This window comes from Dendropsophus ebraccatus, chromosome 6 (genome assembly GCF_027789765.1).
Source record: "Dendropsophus ebraccatus isolate aDenEbr1 chromosome 6, aDenEbr1.pat, whole genome shotgun sequence".
Taxonomy (NCBI): domain Eukaryota; kingdom Metazoa; phylum Chordata; class Amphibia; order Anura; family Hylidae; genus Dendropsophus; species Dendropsophus ebraccatus.
The window spans coordinates 113,734,518-113,747,545 of NC_091459.1; the positions used below are offsets into that span (position 1 = coordinate 113,734,518).

Below are 13,028 nucleotides of genomic sequence, written 5' to 3' on the forward strand. Positions count from 1 at the left end.
AATGATAGTTTGCTTTGCCCTCCTATTCCCAAGATATGTGGTTTTATAGTTAGAGTTCAGTTAATACTCAGGTGGACATGAGGTGATTGGTGTGCTTACACAGTTAGGCCATATTCACACACAGTATGTTTTGCATAAATCACGTCCGTTTTTTCGCAATTTGCAACAACCGTCGAGATTTATGGTAAACACACATTGTATTCGAATGAATGGAATTCCGTCCGGAGCATATACACATGGTATACGCTCCGGACGGGATTCCAACCGGCCGCACGAAAAACTGACATGTCCGTTTTGTGTGGCCTCTATTTATTGAATAGCAGCCGCAGAGAACCTGTCAGCTCACACAATGGAGAGTACGGCTCTGGCCGCACGGTCCATTGTGTGCAATGTGAATTGGGATGCAGTGGGGGGGGGGGGGGCACTCCTGTATGAACGCACGCAGCACTCCAGTTGGGAGGCACTCCTGTATGTACGCAGCACTCTAGTGGGGGGGGGAGGGGCACTCCTGTATGTATGCAGCATTCCAGTGAGGGAGGGGGGGGCACTTTTGTATGTACGCAGCACTCCAGGGAGGGGGGCACTCCTGTATGTACACAGCATTCCAGTGGGGGGGGGGGCACTCCTGTATGTACGCAGCACTCCAGGGGGGGGCACTCCTGTATGTACACAGCATTCCAGTGGGGGGGGCACTCCTGTATGTACGCAGCACTCTAGTGGGGGGAGGGGCACTCCTGTATGTACGCAGCACTCTAGTGGGGGGGAGGGGCACTCCTGTATGTATGCAGCATTCCAGTGAGGGAGGGGGGGCACTTTTGTATGTACGCAGCACTCCAGGGGGGGGGGGCACTCCTGTATGTACACAGCATTCCAGTGAGGGAGGGGGGGGCACTTCTGTATGTACGCAGCACTCCAGGGTGGGAGGCACTCCTGTATGTACACAGCATTCCAGTGGGGGGGGCACTCCTGTATGTACGCAGCACTCCAATTGAGGGGGCATGGGTGGGGCACTCCAGTGGGGGGAGGGGCACTCCTTTATGTACTCTGCACTCCAGTGGGGGGGGGGGGGCACTCAGGTATGTACGCAGCACTCCAATTGGGGGGGGGGGGGCGTCGTCGGTGGGGCACTCCTGTATATACGCAGCACTCCAGTTGGGGGGGGGGGGACTTCTGTGTGTACGCAGCACTCCAGTATGTACGCAGCACTCCAATTGAGGGGGCATCGGTGGGGCACTCCTGTATGTACGCAGCGCTCCAGAGTTCTGTTATAGGGGTCTGTTTGATTATTTACTGTCAATTTTGGAAATACTAGAACCTTGTTTTACAAGCTGTATGACTGCGGTGCCTTCTACCTTAGTGATATTACATATAATGCACATTAATATAATGCAGTCCGTCTAGCCCTGGCATAGGACACCTCAGGTCAGATAGGGACACGCTGCTATGAAACTAAACTCATTTTTCCTGAGTGACACATTACTACAGCCTGTAATCTTCCATATGTGAAGAATCAGCGGGGCCCTGATGAAGCCGCTGCTGTGTCCCAGTGTAAGGTGGTAACACTCTGTCACTGCTGATTTCTGGACTGGAGGAACACTGATAGCCACAGCAGCAGCGCTGTCTGCAGAGTTCAGCTGAGGATGTTCTCCTCTTCTTAAACAAAGTAAACTTAAATTAATCTATGATACATAGCCACCTAGTGGCAGCCACTAAAATAGACAGCTACATTTAACTGTTTCATGACCCTGACACTCCTCCTGTGTTAGCCATTGATGTTATTGGAGATTGGGCAGATATTGATTGCTAATTTATCTCATTTAGTTTAGAGCAGAGGTCACAGCATCTTTACAGCGTTTACTTGGTTTCATTTGTGGCGCTTCCTCCAGGTCACTAGGTTAATTCCACTTTATACAGATTGACTATTGCCTTGTATCTGGTATAACCATTCTTACCACAGGAGAGTGTGATGTAGCCAGTGGTGAGGGTATCTCCTCCGCAGCAGATTTATCCTAACTATAGATTGTGCAGAAGGTGACATAGAGACGATGGAGAAATCCTTTTTCAGAATCGCCATAGCATTTTATGCAATTGGAGCGATACAGTAGGTCGCTGATCACATCTGTGAAGACTCCTAAAGGAAGCTCCAATACCATAAAACTGATGTAAAAAAACGTCTATATATATTGTGTTGATATTTACATACTTTTTTTTTTTTCTTTTTCAAATCTCCAGTCTTCCAGTACTTATCAGGTGCTGTATATCCTGCAGGAAGTGGTGTATTCTTTACAGTCTGGAGAACAGGAGAGGTTTTCTATGGGTACTTCTTACTGCTCTGGACAGTTCCTGACATGGACAGAGGTGGCAGCAGAGAGCACACTGTCAGACTGGAAAGAATACACCACTTCTAGAAGTAAATTCCAAATCTTTGGCACTTTCTGACACCAGTTGATTTGAAAGGAAAAACATTTTGCTGAACTAACTTTTAAGATATAGAAGATATTACTACGAATTATGGTTATAAATAATTTTTGACATGTCTTCAGGTATGGGTCTCAATGCTAAGTAGATAAAAAGATACAAGGGAGGAGCGCAGCGGAAGAGCCCAGCTGCTGAGGCTTTAGACCCCTGAGGAAGCCCTTCTGGATGAAATGTGTTGGATTTCCACATCCCTCACACCCCTTCTAGCACATTATTTGCTGCCCCAGACTCACTATCACTGGTTTGGAATACCAGTGTATTGTACTTGTTTGCACCTTATTGTGTTACTATTATTTTGCCACCTTCTCCTATACCTGAATTTAATGTCAGGCTTGAGAGAAACAATATAGCTGAGTCGCGACGTCGCACATGATGAGTGAATAAACAAGTGGTCTATTTCACCGCAAGCCTGGAGCGCCACCTATTCCTTTGAATTGTCTTTTATGACAGTGTAGCCTTGAGTCTGGTTTCCCAGTGCAACCTCTCAACTGGAAGCTACCATTTGCTATTAAGCAGTCACAGTGCCATTCAGAAGTCCTTTGCTTAGCTGAGTTGTGAGTGGGAGATCATTTGGTTATATCCGTACCGGGGATGTATTTTGTATTTTAAGTTTTTTTGGGGTATTGTGGCTTTGGTAGTGTATTATCAATAAAGAGTGCTTTGCTTTAGCCTCATAGACTATAATGGGCCTTAAGGGGAACGATCAACAGGTTAGACAAATCTGATAGGGTGCTGAGGATAAAGGTATGTTTCTCACCTTCATCCTCAGTGCCGTTCCCATGTAGTTTTAATGTAATGCTCTGTTGATCCGCTGAACCAGCCATCCTGCTCCACCGATAATAATTAGACCCGCTGTGATCAATAACTTCTGACATGTCTGATGTTATTGATAATGACAGGTACAAGTTGCAGATATTTCCATATGGAACAGTTTACAATAAGCATGTCTTCACGTACATACTACTTATTTTTAGTTCTCATCACAACAGATGGGAGCAATCCAGGGTCTGACACTTGTGGTTAGTGCCGCTTCCTAATGCTATTCCCGCTCTTTTCTAGGTTTACTACAGAGCCGTCTCCAGTAACAGAACCTGAAGCAGACGTTTAGCAGCAATTCTCATTGGGATTATACCTCTTCTGGAGGGGAACTTGTACAAAGATGATTACTTCTGAGCTCTCCGTTTTACAGTAAGTTCTGTTCTCGTCTTGTAGCGTTTAGAGAATAATTTGAGTGATTTGTAATGGGAGTGCAATATATATGTCTTCTTTTCTAGGGACTCCACAAATGAGAGCGCCACAGTGCACACAGACATGTCCGCAGTGGCAAGCGACATGAGATCCGATATTGTGGAGGATATAGAGGTTAAGGGGAAAAGAAAAAGAGGGCGTCCTGGAAGACCTCCGGTACGTGGCACTGTGATCACTGAATGATGTACAGGCTTTACATGGTGGAACGCTAAGGCTGGGTTACACTGGTAAACGGATGCATGTGTGTGCATCCATTTTGATCAATTTTTCCATTGGATTCCATTATAAAAAAAAGGATCAAAACTGAACAGTTTTTTTTATTGTACACAAAAATGTAGTCAACCTTATTTTTGTGTCCGTTAAAAAAAAAAAAAAAAAAGGATCTGTTTTTTTTTTTTTTATAATGGAAATCAATGGATGAAAAAAACGGATTGCAAAAACGTAGTATGAACCCAGCCTTACCCGCAATTATTTCTTTTATTTGTAGTCCGCCGTTAAGAAACCGCGAAAGACTCCAGGGGAGCGTAGCCGGGCAGAACCAGGAACCAGAGGAAGAGGGAGGGCCAATGGACATCCACAACAGAATGGAGAAGGGGATCCCGTCACCCTCTTTGAAGTTGTGAAGATGGGCAAGAGTGCCATGCAGGTAATGTCCAGCCATGGCTGTAGACTGACCATTATGTGAATATCCAAGTCTGCAAAGTTTGTTGTTTCAGCTTAAAGTCCACAAAAGATCCTCTTCCCCCTATATGCAGGCTGAGTGGAGCAGTGGTAGGCCATGCATGCTGCTCCTCCATTTAACTTAGAGGTTTTCAGGAAAGACTATTGATGGTCAAGCCACAGGATAGCTTATTATTAAGTGATCAATGGAGCATTGATCAAATATTGATAGATTACTGGATTAGTTATCAGCGCACTTTCCACTGTACAGGAGGGCAAATACTAAAAAAAGTGAGACTCTGGGTGGACCAGTGCTTGTATAGTTACCATGTAAGGGTACAAACACACACACCGTATACGCAGCAGATCTGCAGCAGATTTGATGGTGCAGATTTGATGCTGTGTTCAGTTATTTAGATCTAATCTGCTGCGTATCGCAGCAGTAAATACGCTGCGTATACGGTGTGTGTGTGTGTTTGTGCCCTAATGCTGAATTTCCGTCTAGTGGCCCTAAAGGGAAAGTGAAGGCATACTGCTGGGTTTCCCCACAGATCACATCTTTAATTGTGATCTATGTATTTTCCAATTCCCCCTATACGAAACAGATGGTAACAGATTGTAATGACGTATTATTATGGTTCCCGTCATGTGTTCTCAGTGAGGAGAGTGGTGTAAACCATTGCCAGACGCCTACAGGGAGAACAAAAGGATCAGACATAGAATTTTAACAGACCTGATCCTCCTTTCCTCCGTCAGAGCCAGGAGGCCTCCATAAACATAAGATAGTGGTCTGATCCCACCAAAATCACTGGGTGTATGCGCATTATGAGGCTTTAGTTTCCAAACACGTTTCGTAAAGTATTACTTAGCCTAGTAAGATATGTCTTGCTGTTTTCTGTTGTATATCTGCATTTATGTTGAAAAGTTTTATATTTACTGGAAGAATTGTCACACGCTCTAGTGATCTAAACATGTCGTGACAGCGGGATAAGTGATATTATTCACCCAAGCCATGTCTTTTTTTTTTTTTTTTTTTTTTTTTTTTCCCCCACCATATAGTCTGTAGTCGATGACTGGATTGAGTCTTACAAGCAGGACCGGGACATTGCCCTTTTGGACTTAATAAATTTCTTCATTCAGTGTTCGGGCTGTAAAGGTAAGATTGTGGTTCTCTATATGAAGGCCAGAAACCTTGGTGATGTAGTCATTTAAAGGGGTTTTCCAGAACATAGAAAATGCCTGTGCCAGAAACAATGACACAATACCCTATTGTCCCAATACTGTAGACAAATGCACAGCATAATGGCAAATGCATTTTCACATTGAAATAGGGCCTGCTTTAGCGTTCTGTAAGGGAAGCCACTTATGCCTCTGTAATTCCTTATGGAAGATGATTTGCCTTTCTAGAGCTTTAGAAACACTGATAACAACCAGCTCTGAGGCTATATGTATTCATACACAGGCTGTATGTACTTAATGTGGCCTCTATCACATCCCCTTGGTGGCTATTATCCAATTATCATGGACAACAGGTCCAATTTCTATTTGGTAAAGAGGTATTTGCATTTGTAGCATATCTGTAGGATATGTAATAAATGTCTGATAGAGGGTATCTATCTCAACATCAACATGGGAAGCTGAAAGCAACAAAGTTGGCTCTTTTATGCAGTGCACAGAACTCCCATTGATGTTAATTGGAGTAGCATAAACAGCCTAGCTAACACCCTGAGCTGTGTGCTGTTTGCATAACATCCTGATGACGACCACATCAATAGGCTTCCATACACAGAGATGTACTCTTCTACAACCTGTGCCTATATACAGGGGTGCCATTGCAACAGAAATACACAGATATACACAAAACCTACAGCACTTGTAGAAAGAAGTGGTGGTGGGTGCCAGCAGTCACACCAGAATCCACTGGTACAACCAAATGTACCAAAAATAGGACTGCAGCACTCCAAGGAAAAGAGTTCATCTAAGCAAAATGGGTGTAGGGGTGTGTGTGTGTATGTATATATGTATGTATATGTGTGTATGTATATATATATATATATATATATATATATGTGTATATATAATTTTATATATATTATTTATTTATAGTGTGTGTATCTGGGGGATTTCCTGATATATCTGCATAACACAACATTAAAGTAGCCTTATTATTGAGATCATGTTTAACTGTGTCTATACCCCTTATGAATACTACAATGTTTTTTTACAGGTACTGTAAGGATTGAAATGTTCAGGAATATGCAGAATGCTGAAATTATTCGGAAAATGACTGAAGAGTTTGATGAGGTATGAAGTAAGCTTTTAGGACTAAACCTGTATTGACTTTTTGTCAAATATAAAGCCTTGCAGCCAAATCCACAGCACTTTGTGAAAGAAGCTTAACTTAGTGTACCTGTTTTTACAACTTTCAAAATCTAAATCAACAGTATATGTGATATAAAGCAAGTTTGTAATATGCATTCATTATTGTTTTTGCGGTTATCATGCCGTAAAACAAAGCTGAACTTGCCAGAAATCCAGTCTCCAGAAGGCAGATTATCTGACTTGTGCTGGATAAAAAAAAAAAAAATCAAGACAAAGGAATTCCGGGCCAGTACAGAGAGTCACAGCTCAATGTGTCCATCAATCACATGACTGCCTTCTGTCTGTGAGCGCTCAGATGGCCTGGGATACACAGGACTTCCTGTTTTCTGACTTTTTTTTTTCCCCAAATAACAGGAAACAGTCAGAAAACAGGAAGTGCCGTGTTTTCCATGAAAACTAAAAAAAATAATGAATGTAAATTGCAAACTTGCTTTTTATCACATCTACTGCTGACTTAGACATTCAAAGGTATAACGACAGGACACTTTAGGGCTGTATTAAAGGGGTTATCCAGCGCTACAAAAACAGACACTTTTTTTTTCCCCCTCTCTTGTCTCCAGATTGGGTGGTGTTTGGAACTCAGTTCCATTGAAGTAAATAGAGCTTAATTGCAAACCACACCTGAACTAGACACAAGAGAGGGGGAAAAGAAGCCATGTTTTTGTACCGCTGGATATCCAGTGCTACAGAAACATGGCCAATTTCTTCCAAATACCGCACCACTCTTGTGGTGGGGTTTTTCTGCTCAGTTCCATTGAAGTGAATGGAGGTTAATTGCAAACCGCACCTGACCTGGAGACAAGAGTCGTGTTGTCTCCGAAAGGAAGTGGCCATGTTTTTGTAGCACTGGATAACCTCTTTAAACGGCACAATCTCCTTGTTCCCCGCTCACTGTTTGTGCTACTACGCTCACAGACAGCGAGCAGGGAGAGTTGCAGGAGGGGCGATCCTTAGATCATTTGGGGGCTTATTAAAGTCATTAGCTGTCATTGTTATTTTACAACCTGTTGAAAGATCAAAATTAGCTGACTTTGTGCATGTTACACCAAGCGATTATTGACTGAAACTGTCTGTAATCGGCGAAGTACTACTGATAATTGTTTGGTGTAATAGGGCCCTTTCTCTTAGTGGGCTACTTATGGTGTCTTCATCCATATAGTTACCGATACAATTATCGTCATTTGCTGCGTTTAGACTTGGATGGAATTGTGGGATCAGGAAAACCGGGCAATGCTTTGGGAAAGGCTTCTGAGGTCACAGGGTGGGATCTGAATACATTCTTCATGATGACTACAGAACCCTGTTAGTCATATGAATGCAACTTAAAACAACTAAATTGTTCACTTTTAGACAGTTTAATGTAGATGTTTTGCGCACCATTTTGTTTTCATAGGATAGTGGTGACTACCCCCTAACAATGCCCGGCCCTCATTGGAAAAAGTTCCGCAGCAACTTCTGTGAGTTCATTGGTGTCTTGATCCGGCAGTGTCAGTACAGCATCATATATGACGAGTACATGATGGACACAGTCATTTCCCTGCTGACTGGTCTCTCAGACTCCCAGGTCAGAGCTTTCAGGCATACAAGCACACTGGCAGGTAAAATCTCTTATCATCTATGAAAGTGTGTTGTTGGTTTGTTTTTTTTTGTTTTGTTTTTTTTTTTGTTATTTTTAGAGATTGAATTGGTGTCTATTATATTTTGTCAAGAGTTTATATGGAGGTTATAAATTAAATAAGAGGGGAAACCCCCCAAATGACTCCCATGCCTCTCCATGCACTAGAACAACGGCACGGCACCCCTCCCCTGCTCCTCTTGTGTTCTGAGGACATCACTGAAAGAAGGAAGGACATGACAGAAGCTGCACCCAGCAGAGATCACAGCTGCAGTGTGCAAGGATTTATTTTGGTCCACAGGAAGGCATTGTGTTAAGTTTGGGGTTTTCCTGGGAAATCCCTTAAAGTGTAACTAAGATTTGAATCTCACTTTGCAGAAATCAATAAGTATGAGTAGTACAAGTCCTTCTGTACTCCAAAAAGCTGTTTTGTAGCTTTCCCCTCACTTCAGAAGAAGCAGGATTTCTGTCTTCCTTACGGTCTATGGAAGGGGGGGGGGGGGGGGGGAATGATTGAGCACGGAGAGGAGAAAAGGCAGCCCTGCACAGTAGATCATCCTTCAGTCTGATCTCACCAAGCTCCCAGATAACCACGGAACTTCTTGACCTGTGAATCCAGTGTTTTATGTGCCCAGTCTCATAACTGTACAGCTGCTTGTCTACTCTTCCTGCTCACTCATCCCTCTCAGTGTACTTGGCAAGCCGTCTTTACTTTGCCCCTGTGTAATTTAGATGATTTTGCCTGATAAAGAGCAGATAAGTGAGGGGGGGGGAGGCTGGAAAACAGCTTTTTTGAGTACAGAAACCTTTTTTTGCCTAATAAAACCTATGACAGATTTATTTTTTTAAATCACTTGTACTATTGTTTTCTGCAAAATAAATAAATAAAAATAAATGATAGTTACACTTTAAGGCCAATGCTAAAAGTAAAACTATATATGAAAGCAATAATATACAAGAAAGTGTGGTTGGGGACAAAAGTGGAGCTGTGTTTTCTTAGTAATCAGTGGAGAGAAAAAGGGGTTCTAGAAATGTGCCCCCTTTAGCTCTGTCCTTTCTGAGCTATGTAGATTTTAAATTCTGTAATCTGCAGTAAAATCATAGCGGTAACAGTCGAGAGGAAAAATTCCACCATCCATGAAATGTTACTGGCATTTAAATTAACTTTTGATACGTCTGCCCGACATGTCACAAGCTAAGTGAGCACAGTCATAAAAAAGAGAGTTTTGATTGTTCGATCAAACTTTGACTGAGAGTGAGTTGGGAAAAGTCTGCTTCTAAGGCGTTCTCTCCTGGCTCTCTTAACCAGGCCGGACTCATGTCTATAGTCTAGGTCTATAGGACCGTCTTGGTCTCAGACATAGGGGTCATTCAGACGTCTGCAAAAACCTGTCTGTGCACAGACAGTATTCTGTGGACTGGACCTCGAAGCTCCCAACATCGTGATTCATCGTGATCAGTTTCAGAGCTCCAGACATCATAATGAATCACAATGTTGGGGTTTTCGAGGTCCAGTCCGCAGAATACAGTTCGTGCACAGAGATTTTTGCATGTGAATGCTCCCATAGCGTGGGGAGAACAGCATGTGGCTGCCGCTTCTCTCCCCACGGGTTCTCATTTGGCAGGTGAGAGCTCCTCTGACCATTTGTTATAGCCGGTTGGCCCGCACTTTTCTCCCCAGTTGGCTGACCAGTCACCAGAGATGGGTTTTATTGTTAGTCCAGTTGGATGGGACGGACAGCCGGAGAGTGAAACCTGACTTCCCCTGCTACATCTAGAACGGTTGGGGTATCAGCACTGAGACCCCCTCCATGAATTATACTCCCGAAATGTCTGTGCAATATGTAAAAAGTTAATTTAAATGACAATTAACGCAATTAATGCAACTTTTATGAGACTTTTTCAATCTTAGAACTTGCGAAAGTGTTTGCAGAGTGTCACTTTCAGCAAGCTACTATGAAAAGTGGAGTATAAAACCAACCATAAAACCATGTTGTACAGCTACATTTCTCTCATTGTCATGCAGCAAGTGACCAGTCTCTCCTCCCCTCCATATGTAAAGCATGAAGCCGGTGTGGAGGAGCGCACTGTTGTATGGTCTCTGTTGTTGTATCCTTCTTACAATCTCTGCTGCCACCTTGTTTCTGTGTTTGTTCCTCTTTGTCGACTGCTCTGTATCTGGGGCAGATTGTTCTTGTGAATCTCTTTCGGCTGCTGCCCCATGCTGGTAAACTTAAGAACTCTAATTAGATGGAAGACATCCCCTCTCTTCTCTCCTTCGCTGGTGCTGCTGTCTGTGCTCTGACGGTTCTGCTGTTTTCTTTTCCCATGAACAGTGACGCATGTTTATCCACGTGCGTTTCTAGGTAGAGCTTAATGTGTTAATACCGTTCTATACACCATTCAGGGACCTGCAGGGTTTTGCTAAAGCTTTTTTTTATGGGAGTTTAACGCTGCAATTATGGTTTCATGACCTTGTCAGCTACCTTTATTATGATTTTGTTTTGTGTCGGCTTCAAACTGCTCCGATTACAGGATTAGAACAAAAGCCGTAGGTTTCCTGCACCGGAGGCTTGCTTTGCATACAATCTGTGTAGATGACAATGCTCATTCATAAGAGAGGATGCGTAACCTTCTTATGGGTTTGCCCTGAGCTATGTTCAAGATCTGACGGTTGTCTTTCAAGACCCTCTTTACATATTGGCTCCACAAGTAACAGCATGATAGCAGGACAGCCTAGATATTCAAAATAGTCACTGTGGAACTGCAGCGCCACATAGAAAGAAAGCACCACCTCTGTTCACGGGTTGTGTGCAATGTTACAACTCTGCTCCTTTCACCTAAATAGCACTGAGCTATAATATCACACACATCCAGGATTAAAAAAAAACATAGCTGACTTACAGAAATGGCACCACTTTTGTCCTCCGTATAATTCCCATAACAGAGGCCACATTAGGCACTGTCGCAGAAAGACATCAACTGGGATCGTGATCACAAGCAGTTTTGTAAAATCTATTCCCTCACCCCCTCACCCAATGTTTAAATTAATGTTTTACATATGGCCACTAGGTGTCTCCCTTCCTGTACATGCTCCCTATGTCTTGATATTTGGTCTCAAAAAAAGAGACCAAACACAAGTAGTGCCAGTTCTTTGCGAGTTCACAGACATGGTGTTGAAAGACAATCATTCCTCAGCGCGCACAGAATGGGACAAGTCTTCACCGAGCAGTTGTACGTCCACATTCAGTAGCAGAGACTCCTGGGGTGTTTGCATTGTATGGTCAGCTCTCCTGTCACAAAGCACCAAAACCTCTGTAATCACACAGTGACATTATACTGCCTGAATTGTTACATAACAAAGAGCATTGTTTCCTGGTAAGTTGCATAGCTGATAATAGAATTGGCAAAAGTTCATATACAACCTGCATGATGACCAGGTGTCTTTCCTTGCATGAGCGTGCAAAGAACTGGAACTTCCTGTGTTTGGTCTCATTTTTTGAACAGAGAGAAAATTAAATATTGACAGAGAGGGAGCATTTATTATGGAGTGAGGCCCGATGCATTCTGTAACTTTTGACATGTCTAACTTGTCAAAAGTTACTTCAAGTGACACTAAAGCTTTAAAGTAGACACTTTTAAAGTTTATCTAACAGGCTAAGCCACATTTTTAGACCATCTAATTGAAGCATACTCTCTAAAGGGCGTATTAGATGGCCCGACCCACCGCGACAAGAGCTCCAATCTCCATGTCTATTAGCCATGGCTATACAGCTAAATAATTATGCGGCCATGGCTAGCTATGTGTGTGCAGGCCATTCCTTTAATCAGCTGCTGGCTGTGCATCTCCTATTACACAGGACCTTACGAAATAGACAGTATTAGATGAGGTCTTGCACTTTGCATTACTATAAGAGCTCTTCAATTTAGTATTTGTTTTTTCCTGTGTTTCTGCAATAAGGGACTAACACATTGACATTGGAGTATATTGTGCATTTTGACTAACTGTTGCATTTGTGTACGTGCAGCGATGAAGCTGATGACTGCGCTGGTGAACGTGGCGCTTAACTTGAGTATTCACCAGGACAACACCCAGCGACAGTATGAGGCGGAAAGGAACAAAATGATTGGTAAAAGAGCCAATGAGAGGCTGGAGCTGCTGCTACAGAAAAGGAAAGAGGTAAACCCTGGCCCTTTATTCTACATTACAATCAAAGGGCTATTCCCATCTGGGCATGTTCATAAGGTATGCAATAAATATAGATGTGGCTCCTACCAATATCAAGGTCCCCCAGGCCTCTTCAGCATGTTTGTTGCTGCTGGAGGTGGTTGGGAACCTGAGAGTGGCCGCTGTTCTGCGTAGTTTAACTAACTACCCTTTGAGTTAAGGGAACCAGAGTAGCAGTCTGTGCTGTTTACGCAACTCCATTAACCTTTATGGGAGTTCTAAAAGCTGTGTAAAACAGTCCATCTGGCTGTTTTTGGCTTCCGGGCCACCTTCAGCAGTCAGACTGGAGGCAGGTTAAGGGGCCCTCGATCCTACGATAGTTGGAACCTGCATCTGTTAGACACTTTGACATCGCCTGTGAATATCGTCGGTGTCCAGATGGGAATGTCTCTTTGAGCAGTGCTATTCTTTAGGGTA

At 43.2% G+C, this 13,028-nt stretch overlaps 1 protein-coding gene across 2 annotated transcripts in view; it reads left to right on the forward strand.

Annotated features, from left to right (window-relative positions):
• STAG1 (STAG1 cohesin complex component) overlaps positions 1 to 13,028 on the forward strand; it is an 89,806-nt gene that overhangs the window by 53,309 nt on the left and 23,469 nt on the right. For both annotated transcript variants that reach the window (XM_069975690.1, XM_069975691.1), the window contains exons 2-8: positions 3,538 to 3,666; positions 3,753 to 3,882; positions 4,214 to 4,372; positions 5,446 to 5,542; positions 6,614 to 6,690; positions 8,162 to 8,366; positions 12,412 to 12,563. In XM_069975690.1, the coding sequence (XP_069831791.1) occupies positions 3,638 to 3,666; positions 3,753 to 3,882; positions 4,214 to 4,372; positions 5,446 to 5,542; positions 6,614 to 6,690; positions 8,162 to 8,366; positions 12,412 to 12,563 (849 nt within the window). In that variant the 5' untranslated portion in view covers positions 3,538 to 3,637. The remainder of the gene's footprint in view (positions 1 to 3,537; positions 3,667 to 3,752; positions 3,883 to 4,213; positions 4,373 to 5,445; positions 5,543 to 6,613; positions 6,691 to 8,161; positions 8,367 to 12,411; positions 12,564 to 13,028) is intronic.